The sequence below is a fragment of the Mytilus californianus genome, unplaced genomic scaffold (genome assembly GCF_021869535.1).
Source record: "Mytilus californianus isolate M0D057914Y unplaced genomic scaffold, xbMytCali1.0.p SCAF_3, whole genome shotgun sequence".
Taxonomy (NCBI): Eukaryota; Metazoa; Mollusca; class Bivalvia; order Mytilida; family Mytilidae; genus Mytilus; species Mytilus californianus.
Genome location: NW_026262679.1, coordinates 30607261 through 30633912, shown reverse-complemented (window position 1 = coordinate 30633912; position 26652 = coordinate 30607261). Strand labels below are relative to the sequence as shown.

The 26652-nt window shown below is 31.4% G+C and overlaps 2 protein-coding genes across 3 annotated transcripts in view; both read right to left on the bottom strand.

Annotated features, from left to right (window-relative positions):
* Nucleotides 1–26652, bottom strand: part of LOC127734325 (transient receptor potential cation channel subfamily M member-like 2) — a 571123-nt gene that overhangs the window by 141801 nt on the left and 402670 nt on the right. The window lies entirely within an intron of this gene.
* LOC127734332 (uncharacterized) overlaps nt 1–26652 on the bottom strand; it is an 86497-nt gene that overhangs the window by 56847 nt on the left and 2998 nt on the right. The window contains exons 2-5 of the mRNA XM_052244178.1: nt 11355–11621; nt 4704–4900; nt 2561–2705; nt 1113–1263 (exon numbers count right to left, since the gene is read on the bottom strand). Of these exons, the coding sequence (XP_052100138.1) occupies nt 1113–1263; nt 2561–2705; nt 4704–4900; nt 11355–11577 (716 nt within the window). The 5' untranslated portion in view covers nt 11578–11621. The remainder of the gene's footprint in view (nt 1–1112; nt 1264–2560; nt 2706–4703; nt 4901–11354; nt 11622–26652) is intronic.

The window sequence follows — 26652 nt, the reverse complement described above, 5'->3', positions numbered from 1 at the left end:
CATATTCAACTTATAAACACATAACGGAGATACACGTTTAATTACAATCTGCAACCAAAATGGTGAGAAAGAAACAAAAAAGCTCATTTGTATTTTGAGAGTCGTAGTTGTTGAAATGGAATTATTTTGTTGTAAACATCTAATCTTACTTAAGAAACACTGTATCCTCATTTCAATACTTATGTCTCTATATTTATGTTTCGATTTAAAACAGGTATCTAGGGTCTGCATGTGAAATCGAACATGCAGTTCGGTTCATCATTTGGTAAAACTTCTGTTACATTTTATTTAGTTGATGCATTTTATTATGAATATGATCTTAAATGTTTTGTGTATTTGGATCCGACAGTATACTTCATTAAATGTGTTCACAAAAAAAAAGATAACAGTATACGAGCTTGCTATCAATTTTTTGTTTACATAGTATCCTTTGAATAAATTTATTCTTAAAGATTGTCAATTCAACACGGTAGCTAGATCTTTCAATATTGAGTTTATTGGCACTACAAAATTAATTTTTTAAACATAACTAAAAATGTACTGCTATACAGTTATACAAACTTATGGTCCTACTTCCTGCCGATACCATGTACTTTCGTTTTGAACGCTTTTATCAGACTGTTCATGACTTCTTAACACTAAATGCATTGACTGTGTACTGGTCGATTCTTTGGTATTGGAGGAAGTGTTTAATTTTACTAGTTGTATTTGGCTTTGAACAGCTAGTACTCTAAGATCGGTTCTTTGTACGTTTATGTCAGTTGTTTGGTTTGTATTTCGTGCCAATATGATGTGTCCAATATTTTAAATTATTAAACAGTTTTTTTTTTAATGTATTGTGATGTTATACAACTGTTCTCCGTTAGAAGGAGTGCCCATATCTACATTATGTGGATGCTTGCAGATAGTTGTCTCATTTGTATCTTTAATACTGTTTGCAATCAAATCTCATATTTCATTATTTCATAGTTATTCTCAATATTGTCAACTTTCACAGATCTGTAAAGCGTTACGAAAGATTATTTCATGACATTTCCATGATTTGCGTTTTCACTCCACCTATGTTTAAGACTTTATAAAAAATTTCATAAAAACAGTGTTAATTCACTCACTCCCAAATAAAATCAGCAATGAAATCTGCTGCTTTTCCAGATCCTTTAAGGATAAGAACAGGAAGGTTCTGCTTCAAAACTTGAAGTACAGATTCGATGGTGTCAAAGTCTCCTTCTGCCACTATTGTCAGGACAGGCACTAAACAGGTCACTACAACATAATTGTTAAGTCAAATTTGCTATGAAGAATATAACCAGAACATATCTTGTACATTTAGCACTGCATTCTTTTTGTTTGAAGAATGAATTTCATGTAATTAGCTATAGCTTTTTGGTATGAATAAAAGAAGGTGAGAAGAAATTGTTACTGACGCGATAATACAAAAACAAAAAACACAAGTTAAAGACATATATATGTTAACATATGGTCTTCATCAGTACATATCTTCTTTATTGTTTGTCAAGCTTTTGTTTTAATTCAAAAAAGTAATGCAAACGTGTATGAAATCAAAAGAAATAGCAAAGATCTGCCATCAAGACCATAGTAAAAAAAATAAATGACACATGAACTATGATACCTGCCTGGACAAAAGCGCTGACAAATAAGCTGTTGATACACTCGGAGTAATTCCATCAGCCGGACATTCCTATAATCATAACAACTCTAGGGCCGCTGGTTAGTCTAAAGTAGACGAAACGCGAGTCTGGCGTACCAAATTATAAGCGTGGTATATTTGGATGGTTTTTACTAGTCGTTATAGGTTATTGTCACGATTTTTAATATTCCTTTTTATAACTATTGTATGGGACAGGTGTATAATGTCAGATATCCACTTAAATTCCATGTTTGATTCAATCGGTCTAGGTTTTATCAACTGGAAATTATTTTCCTGTTATTATTTGTAAATCTTTTTTAGCATTCATCAAATTTTTTTTTATTCAAAAACATGATTACAGTGTGCTTCATGTTCATGCTAAACAGGATTATGAAATATGACACGTTACATGATAAGCAAAAGATAGTTCGTAAAAATTTACATCCATTCAAGGGGGTTTGAGATCCAAAAATTCAATTCTGTATTATGTGATATTAAACATCTAATATTAACGTTTTCCCTAACGTTACATTTTGACGAATCAGGATGGTAAGAGATGCGTACAAAACTGGAGACCCTCCCTGTCGAGGACCGAGTCTCGCTTTGTTTGGAGTTCAATTACAGTATCAAAAATATACTGTCGGTTCTTATCTTGAGTGGTAAAATAACAAAAATACCGAACTCCAAGAAAAATTTCAAACATAAAGTCTTTTATCAAATGACAAAAACAAAGGCTCAAACACATCAAACGAACGGAAAACAAGTCTCATATTTCTGACTCGATATAGACATTTCCTTATGTAGAACATGGTTGATTAAACTTAGTTTTATAGCTAGCTAAACCTGTCACTTGTATGACAGTTGCATTTAATTCCATTATATTGAAAACAATGATACGACTAATTTGCTTACAGAAATTATCCTGCAGTTTCATAAATGATGTTTTATTTTTGCTGATGGCTTTCAGGGTAGACGCATGTGCTTTGGGGTAAAGGTCTTCTTTCATCTGAATGTTGAATATTTCCCCCAAAACACGGTTGCTCATTTTCCAGTGTTCCTTTAAAAAAATGATTGTTTTATATATTAAAACAGATGTATATGAATAGTAATGTATATCGTTTTCTGTTTACCAAAAATAAATTAACTGTTTCATAAGTATGAAAATTATCATTCATCATTCATTAACACATATAACAAAGAAGGAAAGTGCTGTTACTGACACCTTTTTTCATGAAGATGCTTTTTGGGTTTGCAACCAGAAAATTAACATCTGAATAGCACAAAATCTACACTTTTCTTTTAAAATCTTCGAATTGTTTCAAAATGAAGGAAAAATAAATAAATATGAAACAAAGCCATTGAACTAATCCTTTAATAAAAAGTTTTGCAGTAATAGATGATGTTCTTCCTTTATGGAAGTAATTTGATAAATTGAAAGGATATTTATAAACAATTTGATTTGCTTTAAATGGAATCGGAACGACATTTGGAGAAGAAATGTCGTGTAAAGAGTGATGTTAGATACGAACAACTTGTAAGTTCCACTCACGAAAGGACAAACAATAAATAACGTTTGCAACCGTAATTTATCGTCTTCATTGATAAAGCACGCTCATTGTCACTGCTAAGACAGGATTAAACTTATTCTTAGGTGATATGAATTTGCATTATTGTTATCACAAATTAATTTATCTTAATCATGTGAATATATTACAAAAACTATTATCATAATTTAAAAAGGTTCGTTATTTAAATGAACATTTTAATCTTTATCCATTTGCTTTTATGTCCAAGAAGATAAAACGAAATTGACATAGTACATGACAAGTGTAGTTTTCTAGATAGACAGATACTGTAACAGGGCAAAACAGCAATCACAGATCTACAAAAAGCTTGAATTATAAGTACCTTTAATTACAAACTTCCATATATGAATAATTTCTCTTAGGTGACGATTTTTAATCAATTTAATTTCAAGTCTATAATCGACATAAGACAGAGACCATAAGGTTAGTAAAAAAGGGAAGAGGTGCAAGATTTACAAAAACTTAAAACTAAATAGATAGTAATTGTTAATAAACCCCCCCCCCCCCCCCCCCAAAAAAAAAACGGAACAAGATTATACGACTCAAATAACTGTAATCTCTTATAGGCATTTTGCTTTAAAGTTCGGTTTAGACCAATTAAATAGTTCCTATACTACCATGAAACTTTTAACCTGTGAACAGCAGAAATGATCACCAATAAGATAAGGAAATAAATAACACCACCGACCTCAATTTTGTTTCATAATTATTTACACCAGTTAATGTCAAATTAATCAAACAAGGATATCACATTAAAACTTACGGTTTATGAGTTACAATTACATTTCACTTATGTCAAATACAGAAAGGGAAATAACACGCATATGGAGTCTCCGGATCTTTCGGACAACATTATTTTTTTACATCCTGAGGAATTAACGACCAATTTTGGAAAATATATTTGTCGATAACCTTCGTACATTATTTTGCATTTTTAACTTTTTTGATTCGGGTGTAACTTATGATTCCTTTTTAATCGAAATTGTAATCTTGGTATCTATGATGAGTTATTTTACAGTTGCGATGACGAACTTATCACCAAAAACAATCTTTATTAAGGTAGCTCTTTCATGGAAAAATATACGTTTCAACAAGGTCAGTTTTAAAAGCTCAATAACTGTTTGATATCATATACAAAATATCTTATCGATGTATTGCTAAACCAAAAATAACATGCCAGAAAGAAGTGTTGCAGCATAAAAACAAATGTCATAATTGAAATAATCAGAGCTAAATTAAAAGGTCTTTCCACGAAAAAGTAAAAAGATTTGATAAAGAAATGAAGTTTGCCGATTAGAATCGAATACTGTTTTTAATTTTCAGATAATTCAAAAGGGATGAAAAAAAAATATATGTTGTACATAATCTGGATATTATTTATATGATAAATCAGACCAGAAACACTTAGCACAACCAAGCAAAATATTTTCCTTTAATTAGCCACGAAACAACCCCTTTAACATACGTACTCTCCCATATTGATGGGTATCCTGACGATCAAGATGATAATGCTCATCTTTAATATTTACATCAATCTTTGGCAAAAGTCCTACCAGACAAATAAAATCGTCATCACCCTCTGTTGACAGCTTTTCGAAATTAACCACTGCTTCACGAACGATAGTACTAACTTTTTCGGATGAGCCTTTGTATATAATCAAGCAGTCTAAAATAGAAATAAGTGCTATCAAGGTTTTCATATAAGTAAAATTCATAATTTCAATGTCATTTCGTGTTTTCGATCTTCCATGCGTCCGTTTTGTTTTGCTTTTTGTTTTTGTTTTTGTTATTAAGGTTTTTAAGGAGAAGTTGTAGACTTTCAGAATTTACATATTTTATTGTGTGTATCATTTTGATGGTGATAATTCTATTCATATTATACTATTCATTATGATATATTTGTATTGTTAAAATTGCTATTGATTTCTAAAGTTGTGAATCGTTTTATTAGTGACAAGTATATGGTACATCCTAATTTTACATTTTATTATAGGGAAATAACCAATTATTATTATGGAAACAAACTACTATTCCGGATAAATTAATATATTTATAACACATTTGAGTGTAACAGTTAAGTAATTGAAGGAAACAATACTTTCCTAATGTTTAAATGTCATAAATCGATTTATAAAACAAAAGAAGGTAACACACAAAAATTGAGGGAATCGCATGAACTCCAAAAGAGGCGATACTAGGTGCGTCGACAAGAATAGCATCGCCTGCTATGTATAAAGTAAAATAACAAAAATACCGAACTCCATGTATGCATCAACCACAGTGCGAATCAACTATATCGAATGGGGAATAGGACACAAACTTAACGATGATTATCGTTTCTAAAGAGTAAAAGTAACAGATACCACAGTGAGTTTGTGTTTGTTACTTAACAATCTAATTCTATGTTTCACGACATAAGTGTTAATAATGGAAAAAAAGTTTGCATTTGCTGTCGCCTGGACGAGGGTAGGAGATGATTGACTACAATCTGAGATGAAGAAATACACATATTTTAACTCGAAATGACTGAGCCTCTTGAACCATTAACTCCACGTTCATGTTTTTGGTTCATAAAGCGCATGAGATCACCCCAAGTTTTTGGTGGGGCTCGTGTTGCTGTTGTACCCCTATTTGTGACATTTTTACCTATAGTGTTTGTTTTGTTCACACATCGTTGTCAATATAAAGTCATACAAGTGAGAGGTTTAGCTAGCTTTAAAACCAGGTTTAATCCACCATTTTCTACATAATAAAATGCCTGTACCAAGTCAGGAATATGACAGTTGTTATCCATTCGTTTGATGTGTTTGAGCTTTTGATTTTGCCATTTGATTAGAGACTTTCTTTTTTGAATTTTCCTCGGAGTTCAGTATTTTTGCGATCTTACTTTTTATTACTGTTCCATTTTTTAAGAAACTGAATTCTAGTTCGGTGTAGTTCAAAACATCTTTCAACGTTTCAATTCAAAGATTTCATCACTTAAGGTAGACTGGGAGTCAAAATAAACATCAATAGAATTTTTTAATAATTTAACAAAATGTTTTTTTTGTATCTGGCTTTTAAAATAAAAAAAGTATGGGTCACGGTTTTTTTTTCAAGCAACAGGTTGTGCAAAATTGTCAGATTTTGTATACTGTATACAAGGAAAATTTAATTTTGCGTGATAGAAAGAACACAAACGATAGAATGTTTTAATCGATAAGGAGAAGTTACTGTTTTAATGTGTTTTCGAAAAATAAAAATATTTATTGTGGTCATGGGACTCGTTTTCTTGCTTCAAAATAAAACAGGTCAGTTCAGAAAAAAATCCCTTTATAAAGTTCAATTTATCTGTTTTATCGCCCCTTATATGGTAAAATTGAAAAAATATAAGCAATCAAAAAATACCCTGTATTTTTAATAATACTGTCGAAGAAATATGTTCAAACATGTACATGGCATACTTCTCTTCATTTCAATTAAAATTCTCACAAATAAATTACATTCTTTTATCAGAATTTGCATATCTTATAGAATATCTAGACCAAATGTCTTCTGCTGAATTGCGATCAAAGATGGCGGTAGACACTCAATCTACCTTAAGTAGCTGTTTCATTTAATTTGTTAATTTTGTTATTGTTCCCTAATTGGAAAATAAAGTTCCATATCTACATTAAAAAACGCTTGTTTTGCTTTATATACCGATTGGCCTGTATGTTCACCCATCTAATCACTGTCTTGTTTATTTTTACCTGTTATAAGTACCTCAGCTGATATTTAAATAACCTATATTGAATCATTGCTTTTCACACAAAGGTTTTGAAACGAAACATCCAAACAGTGGTCTTTTTTATTAGCGAGGCACAACCGATAGAGGCATTGAATAAATTATCGAGAAACCAATTATATTTTCAAATAGTTTGAATTCCCTGACATTACGTAAATCTGTTTTTAGATGTCTCAGGATAATTTCCCCTGTAAAATTACCATAGGCTTTTACATTTCATACTGTATATTGTCAAATCAGTAATTTCTGACTTTGCCGATTTATTTTTACAGAAGGAACTTTACGGATCATTGTGACAATTTCTTATAAAATGCTAATTTATACACTTTTATAGCATCTTTTTCTTTGATCTGGTCAAACATACGAAGGGTTTTTTTGTTTGCTTGAAAAAACATGTATAATGGAATTCAATGCGACTGTCATACAAGTGAGAGGTTTAGCTAGCTATAAAACCAGGTTTTATCCACCATTTTCTAAATACGAAAATGCATTTACCAAGTCTGGAATATGAAAGTTGATTCCCTTTCGTTTGATGTGTTTTGAGATTTTGATTTTGCTATTTGATAAAAGACTTTCCGTTTTGAATTTTCCTTGGAGTTATTTTTATTATTTTACTTTTTATTTCTTTGTTTGAAATGTTAATATTTTGTAAGACAATTGTCATAAGGACATCGTATCTTCTAGATGTATTTTGGTAGGAATTGTCGAAACACAGTTAATGATTTGTTTATATCTTGAGTGCTAGTATTTTGAATGTGTGTTCCCTCGAGTTTATCCCTGTTTTATTTAATTAGGTATGACATTGTCATACTTAAGAGATCATCCCCGGTTTTTGGTCGGGTTCGTTTTTCTCAATCTTGGTTTTCGATGTTGTGTTTTGAGTACTGATGTTTGCCTTTTCGTCGTTTTTAGTTTTTTGCCATGGCATTGTCAGTTTGTTTTTCGACATATGAGTTTGAATGTCCCTTTGGTATCTTTCACCTCTCTTTTACGCATCTATGTAGCTACATTGCAGTCATTTTCACAAGGACAACAATTGTACGCTCTGATTTGTAATAGTTAATTGTCCCCCGCGCAACGCGTTGCGGGAGACAAAGAAATACCGGGCGTCCGTCTGTCCGTCCGTCTGTCCGTCAGTCCGTCCGTCCGTTCGTCCGGTTTTGTTAGCACTCTCACATGTACAATTCTTGCCAGAATTTTATAAAACTTATATCATAGATTTATATCAATAATGTATCAGACGAGTTAGAAATTCAGTGCCAATCAACTATTTTTAAAAGAGTTATGCACGTTGGGAACATTAATTTTATGGAAAATTGCATCGCTAGCGCTGTCATGTGTACAATTCTTGCTAGATTTTTATGAAAATTATAATGCAGGTTTATATCAGCAATGTCTCGGACGAGATCGAAAATCAGTGCCGATTACCAATTTTTTAAAGAGTTATACCCCTTAAAAATATAAATTATATGGAAATTTGCATTGTAAGTCTTCTCACATGTACAATTTTAGCCAGGTTTTTTTTCAAATCCATATCAAAGGTATATAATAGCGATGTCTCGGACAATTACGAAAATAAGTGACCATCACATATTTTAAATGAGTTCCCCTTGGAAATTTTAAATATGTCGGAAATTGCTCTCAAGTCTTCAACTCTCTAGTGAGATATTTAAAAAATGTTTTATTAAAGAACAAAATTTTTTTTTTTAGTTATTTCCCTTCGACAAAACAGATAGAATATGTGCGACGCGGGGGACATTGAAACTCTGTTCTTTTATTCATATTCTACTAACCTCTCTTTAAGATTTTAGCCACTTAAGGCAACCATATGACATTTTTAATCAGGTAATTGGATTCAACACGCTCTTATATAAATTTATTTGTTTTTAAAGTTTCTTTTTTTTGTATATGGTATCCCAATCAAATCAAAGGTATCAAAAAGTGCTGATGGTGTTGTTTCTTTACTTCCCTTTCAATCAAACGTATACTATATGATGCCTCAAAATGTTTATAAAATACTGGAGACATTAAGCAAAGTCATACACGCATACAAATATTCAAAACGTTCATTTATCTAAGATTATATAACGATAGACTTATCAAATATTTTATCGGAGCTCAAAAACCTCCACCATTCAAATTAAACAACAAACTATAAACTTATTTGTTTGAAATCGTTCCTGTTGTAATAAAAATGCTTGTATAACACATACTCAAAACATATGTAGTCTGTTATTCTTTTCTATAAAAAAGGGACATTTTGCCGGTTTATTCAATTCCACATTCGGTGTCAAAAGAGAGGTGAAAGATACCAAAGGGACATTCAAACTCATCAGTCGAAAGTAAACTGACAACGCCATGGCTAATAAAGAAAAATACCAACAGACAAACAACAGCACACAAAGCACAACATAGAAAACAAAAGACTTAGCAACACTAACCCCATCAAAAACTGGGGTAGGGGATCTCAGGTGCACCGGAAGGGTAAGCAAATGACATCTTACTATACACTGATTTCAATATTGAATTTTCTAATTTAAATGTAATTTTGAGTGAAATGTGCGTCTTAGTTTCATTTCTCCAGTTGTACAGTGTAACTTCTGATGTTATAAGATAGATAACGTTATTCTAAGTGGGAAAAAAATGTCGGATTGGTAGTTAAGTTTTTGTTAAATAAGGTGAGATAATGCTAATTTTGGTTCAAAGAAACTCTTTTTCGGTATCATTGTATTACTGACTGTGTACTAATTCCGAAAATATATAGTTACAAGGGTTTTTAGTTTGTAACAAAAACAACTGTAATTCCGGCTTTAAAATATTAGGATTTGCCCGTTCTTGATAAAGGTTTATCAAAAAAAGCGAATACATGAAAGTTAAAAGAATTATTTTCATTGTCTATAATATTTCCAATTTATGCTGACTACTTAAGTAAGTTAGTGTTAAATGTTTAATAATATTGAAAAAATATCTTATCGAGATCTTGCGAATCTAAAACAAACCCTAAGAAATTACATAGATCTTTCCAAAGATATCACTGTATGCAATGTACACCGATATACATATATTTCGATCGACCCTAGTATGCATCATGGCCAAGACTGTTCACATTACTTAAAGAATAAATGATCGAATAATTAAAATATAAAACAAGTTATCTAACGAATAGTAACAACATAGGATTTCAAGGGTTAACTACAATTGTTGTTTGATCATGATCTGAAGATCATTTTATATATGAATTCTTGAATGATTTATTTTTTTTATTACTTTAAGCATGCTATTTTAAATTTTGAAAATAAAGTAGAAAATGCAAAGAACTATATGTCTTATTCTTCGAATACTATTCTTTATACAACGCCATTAACAATGTTTTGACAACCTGAATGCTCAATGACATTAGAGGAATGAAATGATCAAAATTGATTCCTCCTGTGAAATTATCGGTTTCTATTATACTGGAAATCACACTATTTTGTTTCAATCAATGTAATAAGGGAACAGAAAAGAAAGGATATGGGGTATCCACCAATGACACAAAATCAGTATATGCACATTAAAAACCACACAAAACGAAGAAATAGCGCTTTTATAGCTGTTCTTCATCTGAACGTCACAACGAGGCCTTCAACACATAGCAAAAAAACTCATCTCATCGAAGCTTTTAACTGATATATATACATATGGATATGTATGTGTAGATTCTTCCAACGCATGAATTGTGATACGGTATTTCTCCACTCGAGACACTAAAATATTCCCATTACAAATCCGAGTTTTGCCAAGCTATTTAAACATTTAAGATTTAACTTCTAGAAAGGAGAAATATCACGAGTTTTTTTTTGCGGAATCTGTTTCTTAACTGATTTTATACTATATACAGACAAACTTTATATCTCTGTTTCGATGATTTGCAGGAAGACGTGCTCTTTATATTTGACGTCATCAAGCATGGTCGCTTTTTTCATAACGCCACACTAGGAGATTCTGACAGAGGAAAGCAAGGCATTTTGGAGTCATGTTATAATTTTGACCAATGAAAAACTGAGATCAACCGAACCACACGTTGACTATAAACATCAATTAACAGGTCAAGAGAGGTATAAATTGGATAAGAATTAGAGAAAATCATTTATCACAGGGTCCGAAAATGTTGGATTGATCCAAACATTGTAATACCCGTATGGATGACTTACAAGAGGATGAAGTAGAATCTCAATCAATTAATCAAAACGTTTGATGTGTTTTGTCATTTGATTTTGCCATGTGATTAGGGACTTTCCGATTGAATTTTCCTCGGAGTTCGGTATTTTAGTGATTCTACTTTTTATAATACATATTAACATTCGTGCCATACCTTTTGCACCCTTTGCTGTCTCGATAAGCCCTGCTTTTAAAACTGATGTAAACCATGGTTCAGGCACAAAGCTACTAGAATCACCGATGACAGATAAAACAAGTTTAGGGGGTTCTGGTACTCGTCCAAGGTAATGCCGGCCTCTCAACTCCGAAGTTTTGTTTTCCCGCAACTCTTGTAGTTTTTCCCAAAGGCCATTTTTGATGTCATCATTGGAATCCATTAAACATGTATGTATTGTCTTGTTTTGGTTATCACTGTACTAACCTATTGAAGTAAACATATATTTTGTTTTTATCTAGGTAGTCTGAAATTAAACAAACTCAAATAACGGTCATTGTTAATATCAGAAACATTAAATTTATCGTATGTAACCTAATCATAAATAATGTATTAATTCAGAACAAAAAAAAATAGTATCGTGTCTTTTCCTTAACGGATATCTCCAGCAATGTCGCTCCGTACGTCGATACTGGCAATCTTTTACGTATATTGTTTTTTTTTTTGAAATTCTTAGGAAATCAGCTTTTATCGTTTGTATTAGGTGTTTGAGTTTGAGATATTTTGTCCTCGATCACTAATGACGAGGTAACAATTGTCAAAATGAGCATTTTGTGTAGTGTAACCAGTACCGTTAACCTAATTTTATTAATACAGTTGGGTTCTTTGCTTCTGACATGAAAATATGCGAACATTGTTTAATTGGAATTCGCTGTTTAAACAATTTTTGAATTAAGGAATACATCTTACTCATTCATAGCTCTAATATGCTGACAGGGTTTGGCTTTATATGTGCCTTTTTCGATTGTATAAGTTCGTCAATGTCTGTATTCGCTTTAGGATATTTCAATATTGTGACCTTAGGGACTTTAATTGTTGAAATGCGCATTATATCTAATTTTATCACAGGTAATTGTTTAATCTCATTGATTGAGCCCTCATCAATAAATAACCAAGTTTCCCGCAAAAATTTATTTGTACTTGCATTATTATTGCTAACAAAGTAAACTTAAATACTGAAACGTCCCTGATTTTGTCCTTACTATTAGGTATTTTGCGTATGACGTATGTTAGTAAAATAAAGGAACGCGTTTGTTTTATAAATTTTCAATGATAGTTTTTTGTTTCGTATTAAAATATTACAAATATCCACACAAAATGTATTAATTTATACCCCACAACGTTAAAGATAGATACATCGGAGTGTTATTTATTAATATGCGTTTACAAAAATATGCAATTATTTACCTTGCTGATGACTCTAAGACTCATATCACTAGTAGCAATATTTAAGTCTGAAACAGTCATTTTGGTCTGATCAAGTCTTAATCGACTGGATTTACGCTGTCACGATATACCGTGTTAAGTCCGTTCAGTCATGTCAAGATAAACAAGACAGATTGTTCTTGCATCCGTTTAAGATATGTTAAGACGGTTTCAGACGAAATCAGACCAAACCTAAAAAATTACTTTCAAATTTGTCAGACCGTGTTTAGATCCGTTCAGTATGCTCATATGATACTACGAGTTCCGCCCCTTCTGATTGATGATACATTTTAAATTGAGAAATATTTGCTAGAATTCGAATAAATAAAAAAGAAAATCATCTGTTGATTATTTATTTCTGTTGTTGTTTTGTTGAGGAATTGAAAAATTATTTGTCTATAAATGTCGTTGGTTTTATTTTTCTAACTAATGCATATATTTACTTATTTATCAATTGTATATAGGCGAATAGAAGTTTACCATTATTTGCTGAAACCTGTATTTTAAGATTTAGAATGTATACATGTATATTTACTAAGGGTTATAAAAGTTACCCTCAGAAGTTACCGTATTAAAACAGATTTGAAATAGACGGAAATTGCGTGTATTGGGGAGATTTTTTTTGTATGCATTCGTTACATCGTTACTTAAATAACATTTTTGTTATACACTTAACCCTAACATGTTGTTAACCCGGCAGGTAAAACATGTAGTCGTTATCCCAAATAAAATGTGTACGGTAATTGATGTTTGTCTTTGAAAAAACTTACTGCACTGGAAATTTTAAACTTAACAATATAAATTTAAGGAGATGTGGTATGATTGCCAATGAGAGAACTATCCGCCATTTTTCAAGTGAAGTGAACGTTAGCAATTTAATTAGTACATATTAAGTATGTTTTATGTCAGGTGCTACAATTCGTTATCTGTTGATACTTTTCTCGTAAACTAAAAATTTACTTTAGAGCATTTTGTAAAGTTGTTACTTTCGTGCGGGTTACTTTTTAAAACTTGGACAATTTCTATTTTCTGAGCTTGTATTTTACAATATATTTCTTAACAATGATTTACATCACACAGTTGTGTATCTAAACGCTACCAAGGCCGCCTAAGTGAATTAAGCTTCTAAAACTGCACTTAGCCCGTGATACAAAATTTTGCAAACATATGCACAGTTCGGAAGTTTTTCTAAATGCCTTCAACAGCAATTTGTTGAAATAAATTGAGATTTATTTATTTATCTATTTATTTATTTAAGCAAGAGTTACAATCCAGTCCCCTCCACTTCACAGGCTAGCGAAGATGGGGGCACTTACTCAACCCCATTATGTTATATTAACGCATGTGTATCGCAAATACAATCTAGTCACAGCAGGGTACCAATGCTACTTTTCAACAGTAGTCCTACACATGTAAACCAAAGCGTTGTTTGTTTTTAATCTGACAAGCTAAATTTCGGATCAAATTATCATACAAGTACGGAGGCTATGATTTATAATTCGGATAGTCTTGCTGACTCATTAATACTCATACCACAACTTCTTATATCTATTTTTGGCATAGAATATCTTTTTTTTTTATTGTCGACATTTTAATTCCTTTTGTCTTGATAATTCTTTAATACATAAACATTTTAAAAGCTGACAACATTCTAACTAAATAGTTGATGCACATCAAAGCCATTCACGCAAATAACTTTATCGGAAGAGAAATAAAACAAAAGCAAAATGATTTGACCTTTTAATCTTTGTAAATAAGAACAAAACATTTGAATTCATTCAGAACCTTTTAAAAGACAAAAAAAAAAAAGCACCTTGCGAAATTCTTTAATTTTACTTTCCGATATATTGATGATGTTATATCATTGAATAACCCATATTTCAGCCAATACTTACATCTCATATATCCCAGTGAACTTGAAATAAAGGATACTACTGATACTAGTAGGACTGCTTCAGACCTTGATCTTTTCCTCTATATTGACACAGATGGACGACTTCACACGAAAATCTATGATAAACGGGACGATTTCAACTTCCCAATTATCAATTTCCCATTTCTCAGCAGTAACATACCCTCTGCCCCTTCGTATGGTGTTTACATATCTCAATTGTTACGTTATTCTCGTGCTTGTTCACACTATACAGACTTCATATACAGGAGTGTGCTCCTTACGCAGAAACTGCTCCAACAAAGTTATGAGGAGGACAGATTAAAGATGACACTCCGTAAATTTTACGGACACCATCACCAATTGGTTGATCCATACGATGTGTCTTTGTCAAAACTAACTAAGGACATTTTTACCACGTGTTAGATTGTGGTTTGTCATTACGTCGTCTGATCTTTTAATTACCGAACGTGACTTATTCCCGATTGTGACTGTTTTGCTGAGTGTGAAACCACATTGCTATAAGACGTGTCACGGTACCTTTCTATCCCAAATTCATGTATCTAATTTTGATGTTATATTTGTTGTTCTCGTCGGATTTTGTCAAATGTCTTAACGTATTTTCTGTTATATTCGTGTGTTATGGTATAGATAATTAATCACCCCCTTCATTTATTAGATTTTAGTTTGGTTCAACGAAATTTATACGATATATTTGGTTTACGGTTTGATTCGGAGGAAACACCGACATAGCTGGATGATACAATTAGTTATCTAATTACTACCACAATTTGATATTAATAAGTATTGTAATTTTCATCGTTATTAATAAATGTAATGGCAGTATTGCAGATCTGGTCTTGGGTCAATCCTGGTCCTATCTTATTTTTGGGAAATATTTTTACAAATTCATATGTGACGTCACTTTGTGTGTTTTTTTAGAATTTCAAATGTGACGTCACTTTGTGCGTTGAGGCTTTAGCTAACTCGGCTGTGTATTTTTATATGTTGGATTAAGTTGTTTTATGTAATGTATCCGCACTTTGGTTTTATCATGTATTTCTATTATATAGTCATTTTATAAAATTTACTGTTTGCAAAATTATAAATTATTCTAAATAATAAGGATTTTCTTGTCCCAGGCAGAAAATCCTGTCCGTGTTAGGCGCAACATTTTGGAAGTTTTGGTCCTCGGTGCTCTTCAGCTTTGTACTTGTTTTGGCTTTTAAACTTTTTTATCTGAGCGTCACTGGTTGGTCTTGTGTGGACGAGAAGCACGTCTGGCGTATTGAATTTTAAGCCTAGTACCTTCTGCTAGCTATTATTCGTGTGTTTCTTTGTCCTATATGTTCTCCCATTTATTTGTATTGTGGTCCTGTCATGTGATGTTGTCGTTTTGGTGTTGTGTTTGACGTTGCCATAAAAGCGGGAGGTTTGGCATGCCACAAAACCAGGTTCAACCCACCATTTTTTTCTTAAAATGTCCTGTACCAAGTCAGGAAAATTGCCATTGTTATATTATAGTTCGTTTCTGTGTGTGTTACATTTTAATGTTGTGTTTCTGTTGTGTCGTTGTTCTCCTCTTATATTTGATGCGTTTCCCTCAGTTTTAGTTTGTAACCCGGATTTGTTTTTATCTCTATCGGTTTATGAGTTTCGAACAGCGGTATACTACTGTTGCCTTTATTGATTATACATATTTAGCACGGTTTATTCTGGCTATTCCTACATTTTGAATTTTATAGGTAAAATAGTAAATTTTTATGTTGGAGTTCCCAGAACTTTGAGTTAAACAATGGGATTATGTAGGATTATGTTGTAACAACACTTATGAACCAAGGTAAATCCAGGTAAATCTAGTGAAAAATAAAGAAAAAGAATAGTTTCTATTACAATATTTTATTTAATAATTTCATGGCACATTTTGTGTAAATAATATTCAAAAGCACAATATAAATATATTAAAATTGTAGTAATTATTCTTTAAAACAGGGCACTAAATTTTGAGTTACACTACATATTCATTGAAACAAAGCACCGAAAAGTACACTAAATTGACTTTAAAACAGAGCACTAACACAGTAATACATTGCACTAAATTGTACAAAGTCTTAATCAATGTGCAGGAGATGAGAAGCAGTATCTCCATACTGGACTGGCGTAAGTTCATCATTCTATAACCTTGTTTTTAGTGTTTGAATATAAAAATAAGAAGATGTGGTATGATTGCGAATGAGACAAACTCTCCACAAGAGACCAAATGACACAGAAATTAACAACTATAGGTCGACGTTCGGCCTTCAACAATGAGCAAAGCCCACACCGCATAGTCAGCTATAAAAGGCCGAAATGACAAATGTAAAACAATCGAAACGAGAAAACTAACGGCCTAATTTATCTACAAAATAATGAACAAAAAACAAATATGTTACACAGCAATAAACGACAACCACTGAATTACAGGCTCCTGACTTGGGACAGGCACATACAGAATGTGGCGGAGTTAAACTCGTTTGAAGGCGCCAACCCTCCCCTAACCTAGGATAGTGGTGTAACAGTACAACATAAGAACAAACTATCAAAATGAGTTGAAAAAGGCTTAACTCACCAGATGGATACAAATAGAAATATATCTTACAAAAACACAGAGTGGACGTTGATGGGTACTTATACATCCCCACAACAAAATGACACTAAGTACAGATCTGAGAGTACTCGCAGTTACTGACAGCTAGTTCAAAGCCAATAACAACTAATAAAAAAAAACATGCATCTTAGACTAAAATATCAATCATTACACATCCAACATCCAATGGATTTGGAGTAAAGACGTCATAAAGTATGTCATCTATTTCCCTCTATTTTCTCTTTCTTGGAATAAGTTTCCCACCGGCTCTGTATTTGATAAGTGTGAGAGCATATAAGGCTTCTTCTTGCCTCAACAACTTGATCATGCTGAAGATGTTTGGGTGAAGTGCGTTGACTAACTTCCTCAGTTTACTATGCCAACCTTCTAAATGAATTGTTGTTCTAGGACCTTCTGTTTTTGTTTAAAAAAATCATAATTTAAAGTACGCATTTTCACCTTAAGTGTCGATTCTCAATATTCTGTCCGCAGGACATCGTTTAATATTATATAGTTATAAAGCAAGCAAATCGGCGTATGTCATTTAATCTGTATGGTTCGGGTGACCCTACATCTGTTTTAACACATGACGCCATCAATCTACATGACCGTTTTGGAAATATGCGGACGATATAATCCCTGGCTAATTCTCTTGTAGGTTAAAGAAAAGGAAGTTCAATGATTTGAAGTAGTAAAATATTGCTACCTTTTTTATTTTTATATTGAGGCTTTTCCTAAATTTTGGAGAAATGAGTTTTAATGGCAGATCTTTAATTGTTTTGGTTATTTTGGTTATATGTATTCACAATTTTTATAGAAACTCATGACAATTTAGAACTTGACATATTGTGTAAACACCTGTTTCTTGTTGAAGACTATATATGTTGCCCTCTTGATGTTCTTATGTTGTTTTTGTCGTTCGATTGCTGTCATATTGAAGTGTAACCCACATCTTCAACAGTTTGAATTCCGTTTGATTACTTTTAAATCAGTTTATGACAAATCATAACTGAAAGGGTTATCAAGTTAATTAATTGCTTTCTTTCCCTCAAGCCATGAATATACTCAGTCAGTGGAAGATATATATAGGTATTGTCTATTTTAAATGACAAGACCACAGTATCAACAACATCCTTTCAATGTAGAACTCATTATAAAAAAACTATGACGACAATGTTCAGGCATCATTACACACAGGTTTGTTTTATAACACAGCTGATTGGATAAAAGTGATACATTCCCACGCCTACATTGATCTGATGTCCAATCAAATGCCTCCAGAAACTTGTCAATAAAAATTTTACTGCAAAAATTGATAAGTTAGAGATTTGATTGTGTATTCGATATTATAAAAAAAAAGTAAGATAGTTTATATTCGTTCAACATTAAATTGCGAAGAACGTGTCGTGTAACAATCCTCCCCTATTTCCCGTTTTCACCTTCTTATTTTAACACTTTCTTTTTAAACGGAGAAATATAAAATATAACTGTACTGCAAGTTTCTGAATTTTGCAAGAATTTTATGTAGCACAGAATTGTCATATTTTCAAGATTTGACAGACCATACATTTTTTATCTACAATGTGCAAAAAACAAAAAACAAAACAACAACAACACCAAGTTATATTTGCAAATTGGAAAAGATTAGGAACAGTTTTATATCCATACAAAAAATCTTCTGCAATTATTTAAAATAAAACAAAAATATGTTTCTCTCTGCCTGAAGCAATCGAAAACAAATTTTCATTTTATTTTTTATCTATAATTTGCAAAATCAAATGATTAAAAGAGAGACTAAGGATAATATTACCATCTAGTTTAATGAGTTTTCCATAAAGTAACTAATCCTTAATTCACAACCGCCAGTGTACTTGCAAAACTCTGGATTCATTTTTGATATTTTTTTTTGTAGACGGGTAGCAAATTGAAGAAGGAAATTTTGTTGAAAAAATTTTAAAATATATTCACATCTTTCTAAGTAAAGTGTCAAAACACACGCATATAGAGTTACGTAGATGCAACAGAATAATTATATTAACAGTAATTTATAACTATTTCAAAGATTAAAGGATTATAAGTCGAACACGACACTCGCACAATGTACGTAATTTAAAACATGCATTATTATTTTTCTAAAGATTGCATTCCGAAGTGCACATGCTTGGATAAGATAGTTGAATGTTCAGCGAACAATATTACATGAAATGCGAATGATATTAATCGAAAGCAAAAGAGAAAGATTTAAGTTTTGAAACCATAGCATTCCTTAAATTAAACATTTAAAAGAGGTTTTTTTAAGCACAAGTATGCATATTTTGATTATATAAATATAAAATTGAGAATGACTGATGTACTTGTTATTCTATCTAACAAATAGCATTGGTAGTCTCGGCGGCTTTCTCTCCCTGTGTGCGGCAGGTCATTTTTAACGGACAGCGAACAAATAGTCACAAGACAGGAAGTTACAATTTTTTTATGACAAAAAGTCACAAATAATTTGTTGACAATTGATTGAATATATAAGAGAAACATCTTGAAATAATTACGTTTTATTACATATTTTCTTTTTACAGTTTGGGAAATTGTTCATTAGCCTTGAGAAATGAAGATTTATTAAATTTTAATCATTAAAATGATATATTTTTTGAAGCACCGTGAAGCCGTTTAGGTACCAAGCCACTTTGACATTTTGTTTTAAAAATGAGAAGGAACACGGGTGCTATATAAAACAAATCTGCTACGAAACAGAAATATATACCGTAAACTAAATTTATAATTCTGTACATTTTCTTTTACCAATCGTTTCTTAACTTATTCCATTTAATATTTTACTATAATATAGTTTATTCTTTTATTAGTTCTTGCTATAAACGACTTGATAAAAAAAAAGGCCAGAGAGTATCAAAATCGGGTTTTATAGGTACCTATACTAAATATAAACTGTTACCTAGATCTTGCATTCTTGTTGCATTTATTTTGAAATAATGTTTTATAATTTGTAAATGTAATAATTTTATCCGGTGTATCCTTATATATGATAAAACATAGGAATATATTTCACTTAACTTCCATGGTTAAAACAGCCACAGCGTTGCACGGGTATTTATAATTATTAAGATATTGTTTGACAAACCGTTTCGGTTGACTGCTCAGATAATCCGTATATTGAAATGTAAATAATTTTCACCAAACATCTGTCATCTGTCAAAAATTAGAAAAATATAAAGTAAAAAAAATACTCAGAATATATTTTCCATGACAAGTTTTATATGGGTAAGAATAATTATTTTAAAACACAGACGAAAATTTGTTTAATAGATATAAGAAGATGTGGTATGAGTGCCAATGAGACAACTCTCCATCCATTTCAAAATTTATAAAAGTTAACCATTATAGGTCAAAGTACGGTCTTCAACATGGAGCCTTAGCTCACACCGAACAGCAAGCTATAAAGGGCCCCAAAAATTAAGAACATTTTTGATATTATTTACTAATCATTATATCATTACAGACGGAATGAATAAATACTAAATTACTTAATGCCAGAAAGCACGACTGCACTATCTTATGACTTACACACTTTTCCGGTTACAACAATTATTATTTTCTTATATAACCAATTAAATGTGGACTTGAAATAACATCGGGAAAAAATAATTGCAAGTTTGCAAACGTTCTTTAACTAATAGACATACAATATAACATTAAAAGACCACAAAAGAATACCCTCCATTCTTTGCTGATTTTATCCATAAAGGGGGAACAACCCCTGATTAACACAGAGAAAGTGTCGCCCGTTTTGCATCCGAATATTTAAAATCTTAACACGACTGAACACGATCTTACAAAATCTAAACAGCATTTTTACCTTTAGTCTGATTTGATCTGAACATGGTCTAATCAAGTCTTAATCGGTTGCATGAACAATCTGTCTTGTTTATCTTGACATGACTGAACGGACTTAATACGGTATATCGTGACAGCGTCTGAAAGTCTGAAAAAGTCTTGACGTTTTTCCCTAGCAGTAAATCCAGTCGATTAAGACTTGATAAGACCAAAATGACCGTTTCAGACTTAAATACTGCTACTAGTGTATGTTTCCTATCTCATGAAAGTACCTTTATTATATTACCAAACGGAAGAAATGCATAAAATTTAAACTAATAGTTCAATTTATAGCAGCAAGCTTATCGTCATGTACATTAAATCCGGAGAAATTCTTTGAAACTGGAATGGCAAAATGAACATCTAAGAAATACAAGCAGTAAAAAAATTGAACCGTCAATTCGACTTTAAAAAATTGATTTCTCTAATAAGGATCCCACTTAAATGAGACATAAGATCACCAACAAAATTAAATACATTCATTGGTTACATCACAAAAAAGTCAAATAGTGTTCATTGCTTAAATATCATTGCAACTATTGTAGTATACAACAGTGTGAAAATAGTATGTCTTTGAACTTAAAGTATTGAATTCTTTAAAAACAATTTGTTATTACTGAACATTGCCGTTAATTTCATATTGTCAATGTCCTCCGTTTGGGGGACAATTTAGGTCATGTGCTATAATCTTTTATAGAGATCATTGACAGAGATTACTTAACATGATGTTTCAGCTTGATCTTTTATTTGACAGAAATAAAGTTTTTCATTTTTGTCAAAACCATACTTCTTACGGATCCATCCAAAAACTTTGAACTGTGTATGTCCGACTATCATTGGTTTTGTATAAAAATTCGTAACAAAATGATTTCGCCTATCATTTTAAAATTCGATTTATTGCACCTCATACAATTTCTGACACTAGTAGCAAGATTTAATTCTAAAACGGTCATTTTGATATAATCAAGTTTTCATTGACTAAAAGTAACACAAGGAAAAATCGATTTTTTATTTCAGATTGTCAGACAACTTTCCGATCAGTTATGGCTACAAGCTTTCCACACAAATCACAACAAATAAGACGAAAAAGGCAGCCTTTATATTCAGATAGATTAAGATACTCTCAAACAAAATACAACAAACGGTGAAAAAATAAAGTTTAGATTTTTTTTTTCGAAATGTGCGACACTTTCTCTGTGTTTATAATAATGGGCCTTTATAAAAAAAAAAAAACAAAAAAAACATGTGAGATTTTTTTTTGTGGTATTTATTGTTAATGAAAATGTCTATTCATCATAAAGAACCCATGGATTTTACGAATTTATCATTGTATTATTTATTAATTTTTATGGCCGAATTCAAAGGGATAGACCTGGGGTATTGGAGACAACTCTAACAGGTGTATTGGAAGTCATTTATGCATTTTTATAACATAGCAGTAATTGAAACAGTGATCAAGCATTGATGTTGTTTACATTTGCCTGAGAGAATGATGCAGGAAATTCTAGGAAAATTGGACAAGTTAGGCACCAAAAAGCATTAAATTAAGGATATACATGTTTTAAAGCTTCAATAATCAAAGCTGAAAAGGTAAAACAATTACCATTCATAAATGAAGTCCTTTAAAATGAAAAACTATGTACTGAGGAGTTTTTGGAACGAATAAAGTGTCTTGACAACATTTAGATAAAATCTTAGAAGGTTTGGGAAACATTTAGTTGGAATAAAATGGATTGAATAATGAAGTTATAAGGTATAAGTGCTAAGCAATTAGTTAATAGGCTGTACTTAACTGTATGTCCTTGATTTTTAAATACAAACGGCAATATTCTAGAAGATATAATCTGAACTTAGATAGTGACAGACTGTCAAAACATTGAATTTTAATAACGCTTTCTTACTGATGACTGGATTATTTTTAAGTTTGGGGAGAGAAACCAACATTATACGGTTGATATGTCAACTTGTCCCATACAGAATATTACTGTTTGTCCATATAAACATGCCTACAATTATTTTGTTTTCAGGCAAAGATACAAAAATAAATGTATTATCTGAGCTGGCCAGATTATTCGTCTTATCCATAATTTTTAACCTATTTTTCTACATTCAGGCTACTAATATTACCACGACAGTTCAGATTTACTTTAAAATATGTTTCTACTACGCATTTTAACAGTCATAGGTATTTCTTATGATAACTTGTGGAAACTCACACAATATTACATGCCTACTAATGTTTCGGTCGTTTTACAGGGTACCTCAAAACTGGTAATATTCAATTTACCCCAAACATAAAATGCAACGGTGAATTTCAACAAGACTTTGGCAGATGATGCATTGACCCCTACTATTTCAATGTTGTAAATATAAGAAAAAATATTGAAGATAAATCAGAATTGTTCAACAGGTTTAGGTTCAGATCTAACCGATTAACGCCAACAGATAATAAATACTTTACAACATGTATTTGCCTCGTTAATCAGCAGTTGAAGTATGGTAAGCGACCGTATTCATCTTTTAATGAAAAAGATTAATAAACAAAAATAAGCATACTACCAATACAGGTGTAAATGAACAAAACATTAAATGAGGTATGTGTCGGTCGTGCTTGCTTTCTGACTATTCATCATTTAATCTATTTACATATCTTTTTATTTTGTCGGTAAGGGGATAATTATTTTCAAAAAATCTGAAATATTGGTTTTACAAAAGTGTCGTCCCTTCAAGCCTTGTTACGGATTACGTTTTGCCCACCTGCCTGTTTATTTGTATTGGGTTCTGGGGCGATTTGATGTTATTGTTGTTGAAACCTCCAAGTGGCTTTCAAACACAATACTCTCTAACGTAGGAGTTATTTATGTTCTGTCTGAACTAACAAGATGTATATTTTCTTAAACAGGTGATAAAAAAAAAATGAGAGCATGTATAATTATTGATGGTGATAAAACCGAATGAGACTTATCCTCGATTAATAGGAGTATAATCCATACCGTTTATACAGCTATAAAAGGCACTGGAATTGGAAAATAAGGAAAAAATCTAAATAAGTCTATTTCTAAACAGAAAACAGTAACCAACGACAATTACTTTATTACAGGTTCCATGATTGGGACTGTTTGTGTTAAACAAGAGTTTGTAAGTGCTCAACACCCTCTTTACTGGAACAGCGTTGAAACAATTGAGCAATAGAACATATTGTACAATTTAATTAAAAGAGGATAGATATGTCAGAAAAAAAATAACAAAAAGACAAATGACACCGATCTGAGAGTACTCTCGCTTACTATAATTATGTCATAGTCAAATTCAAACTATAAGATATAAAACATGCTTTTCAATATTAACATGATTAAAAGGAAAACTATTTAAATTTGTCAAGGGTTGTATTTACTTTACTTGGAAATATCAGAATCTTTAACATGTTTCAACAAATGTTCCATTCCGATTTATGATAAGATGTAAATTTCAAATTAGTTCTCCGTAAACATTTTCCTTTACAATTTGAAAATGACCGAATACCTTATCAATCGTTGCTTGTCGCATACAACTACAAGCTCATGCATGTTTTCACTCGAAGAAAAGATTGTGTTATATATGCAATTAAAGCATAATGTTTGTGTTATTATATTCATAATCCGTGTATGTGCTCAGGTTTAACTGTACGTCGAAAATCATATAATTTCCCTTCTATTTATTTGAGCTAAGCAAGATAAAATAAAATCAGAACACGTGTTTCCAAAATACAAATAGTTGCTAACCATTATTTCACGTTATGTACCGCATATGTGACCTTTTTGACGGTTAATGCTTGATATGTAAATTTATCTATGACTGGAAGTTTATTCCTCATTCATCTGTTCCCTGGATTGTGTTATATTTTATATCTAGACGTTCCACCTCTTTAAACATTTATTTAAACATACATGGTGTGTAGTCAATTTTATCCTTCCGAATTGTTTAATAGTCATTCCATGGATACTTAAGTATTTTATAAATGTTTTGAACATTGATCAACTACGCTGTTGTCTTAATTTAGTCCAAGTAACGGAAATAAAATTGTTTAAACGCAAAAAAGATTTAAAACCATTTGTGATGTATTTAAATCCCAACGTTACCTTGGTCTATTATTTTACCCTTTTATATTCCTAATAAGTATCTAATCAAGTATGGAGAATAAAATAATCTAGTTCAAAGTACAGGAAACTACGCATTGATACAGACGTGAAATTCGAATCATTCGGAGTAATTATTCGTGATCATTTCCATTCATATCAATTGCAAAATTATCCAGTCATTGATTAAAAAACCCAACGTAGGATCAGATAGACTGTCTATATCAAAGTTTTAAATGTTATACCATCTTCAAGTTAATCAGTGGAAAAATAAATACATATATTTCGAATTGTAAATGGTATGAATCAAATCAAAAACAAAAACGCGTGGAAAACTATTATTTTACGTAAAAATGATATTCATGAATATTATTATAACACATATAACAAAACATAGTACTAGTGTGATCAGTAATGACATAAAAATGAATAAAAGAGATGTATCTTATTTCGAAATAATAGAAACGCTAAAAATCGATGAAATTTACAAATGCACCCAGTTGCATCTATGTTGTCAATACTTAGTTTTCAACGATGGAATTGAGTCAGATCATGAAATTATCAAAACATTTGTTTTTAAAGAAACATGGTAAGAAGCATTATCTAGCCCTGAAGAAAACATACAAACGTTTTTCATCCATTCAAAAGACATTGACATTGAAGATATGCACTTCTACTTTATTTGGAGGCCGTTGTCGATCATACAAGATCTCCTTTTTTTGTATCAAGGAAAAACGGTACAAACAATAAGAAAAGAGAAGATCATCCTCATTTTTATACCTGTTAGGAACTGAAATATATATAAAAAAATGTAAATTTTTTGTATGTTACTGAACAGAATGAAGGAATAATCTGACACATATTTTATTCATGAAAATAATATATAACACGTACCTGAAGTATCACCGAATATACAACAAGGAAGTTACATATTTTCCGCTAATGTGAGGACTTGTCAAACAGTTGTGAGCAATTACTTGTAATATACTTTGTATAACTACTTACTTTTTTTATGTATGCTTCATTTCATATTATGTAAAGCTTACTTTTAAATGTTTCTTTTGAAAATAAGTTTGTAATGTTCAGATCACGTCCGCCTACTATTTGTTTATTTTGCAACTATTTTGAATTGCAATAACAATATTATTTACAGTTTAAAGTTGCAGACTGCTTATAAAAATAGAAGTACCATGCTCAATAGTTTTCAGCTGAACAATAGACAAGTCTGTGAGGCCGTTGATACATGTTAGAATTACAAAACTGAATTGGACTGTGACACCTAATACTATATATATTTACAAAGACCTAAATATTGCTAAGCACATGTCATATCTTCATGACAAATATGTGTTGTGTGTAAGTCACATGACACAAACAACCTAATAACGGAATAAGGTTCTGGTAATCCACTCGATAACTCAACAAATACTCCTACGCTATTTCCACATGAAGAAGTCATAAACAATCATTAATCTGTTCTATGTTCTTTTGGAATTCAAACCAAATATGAAGAAA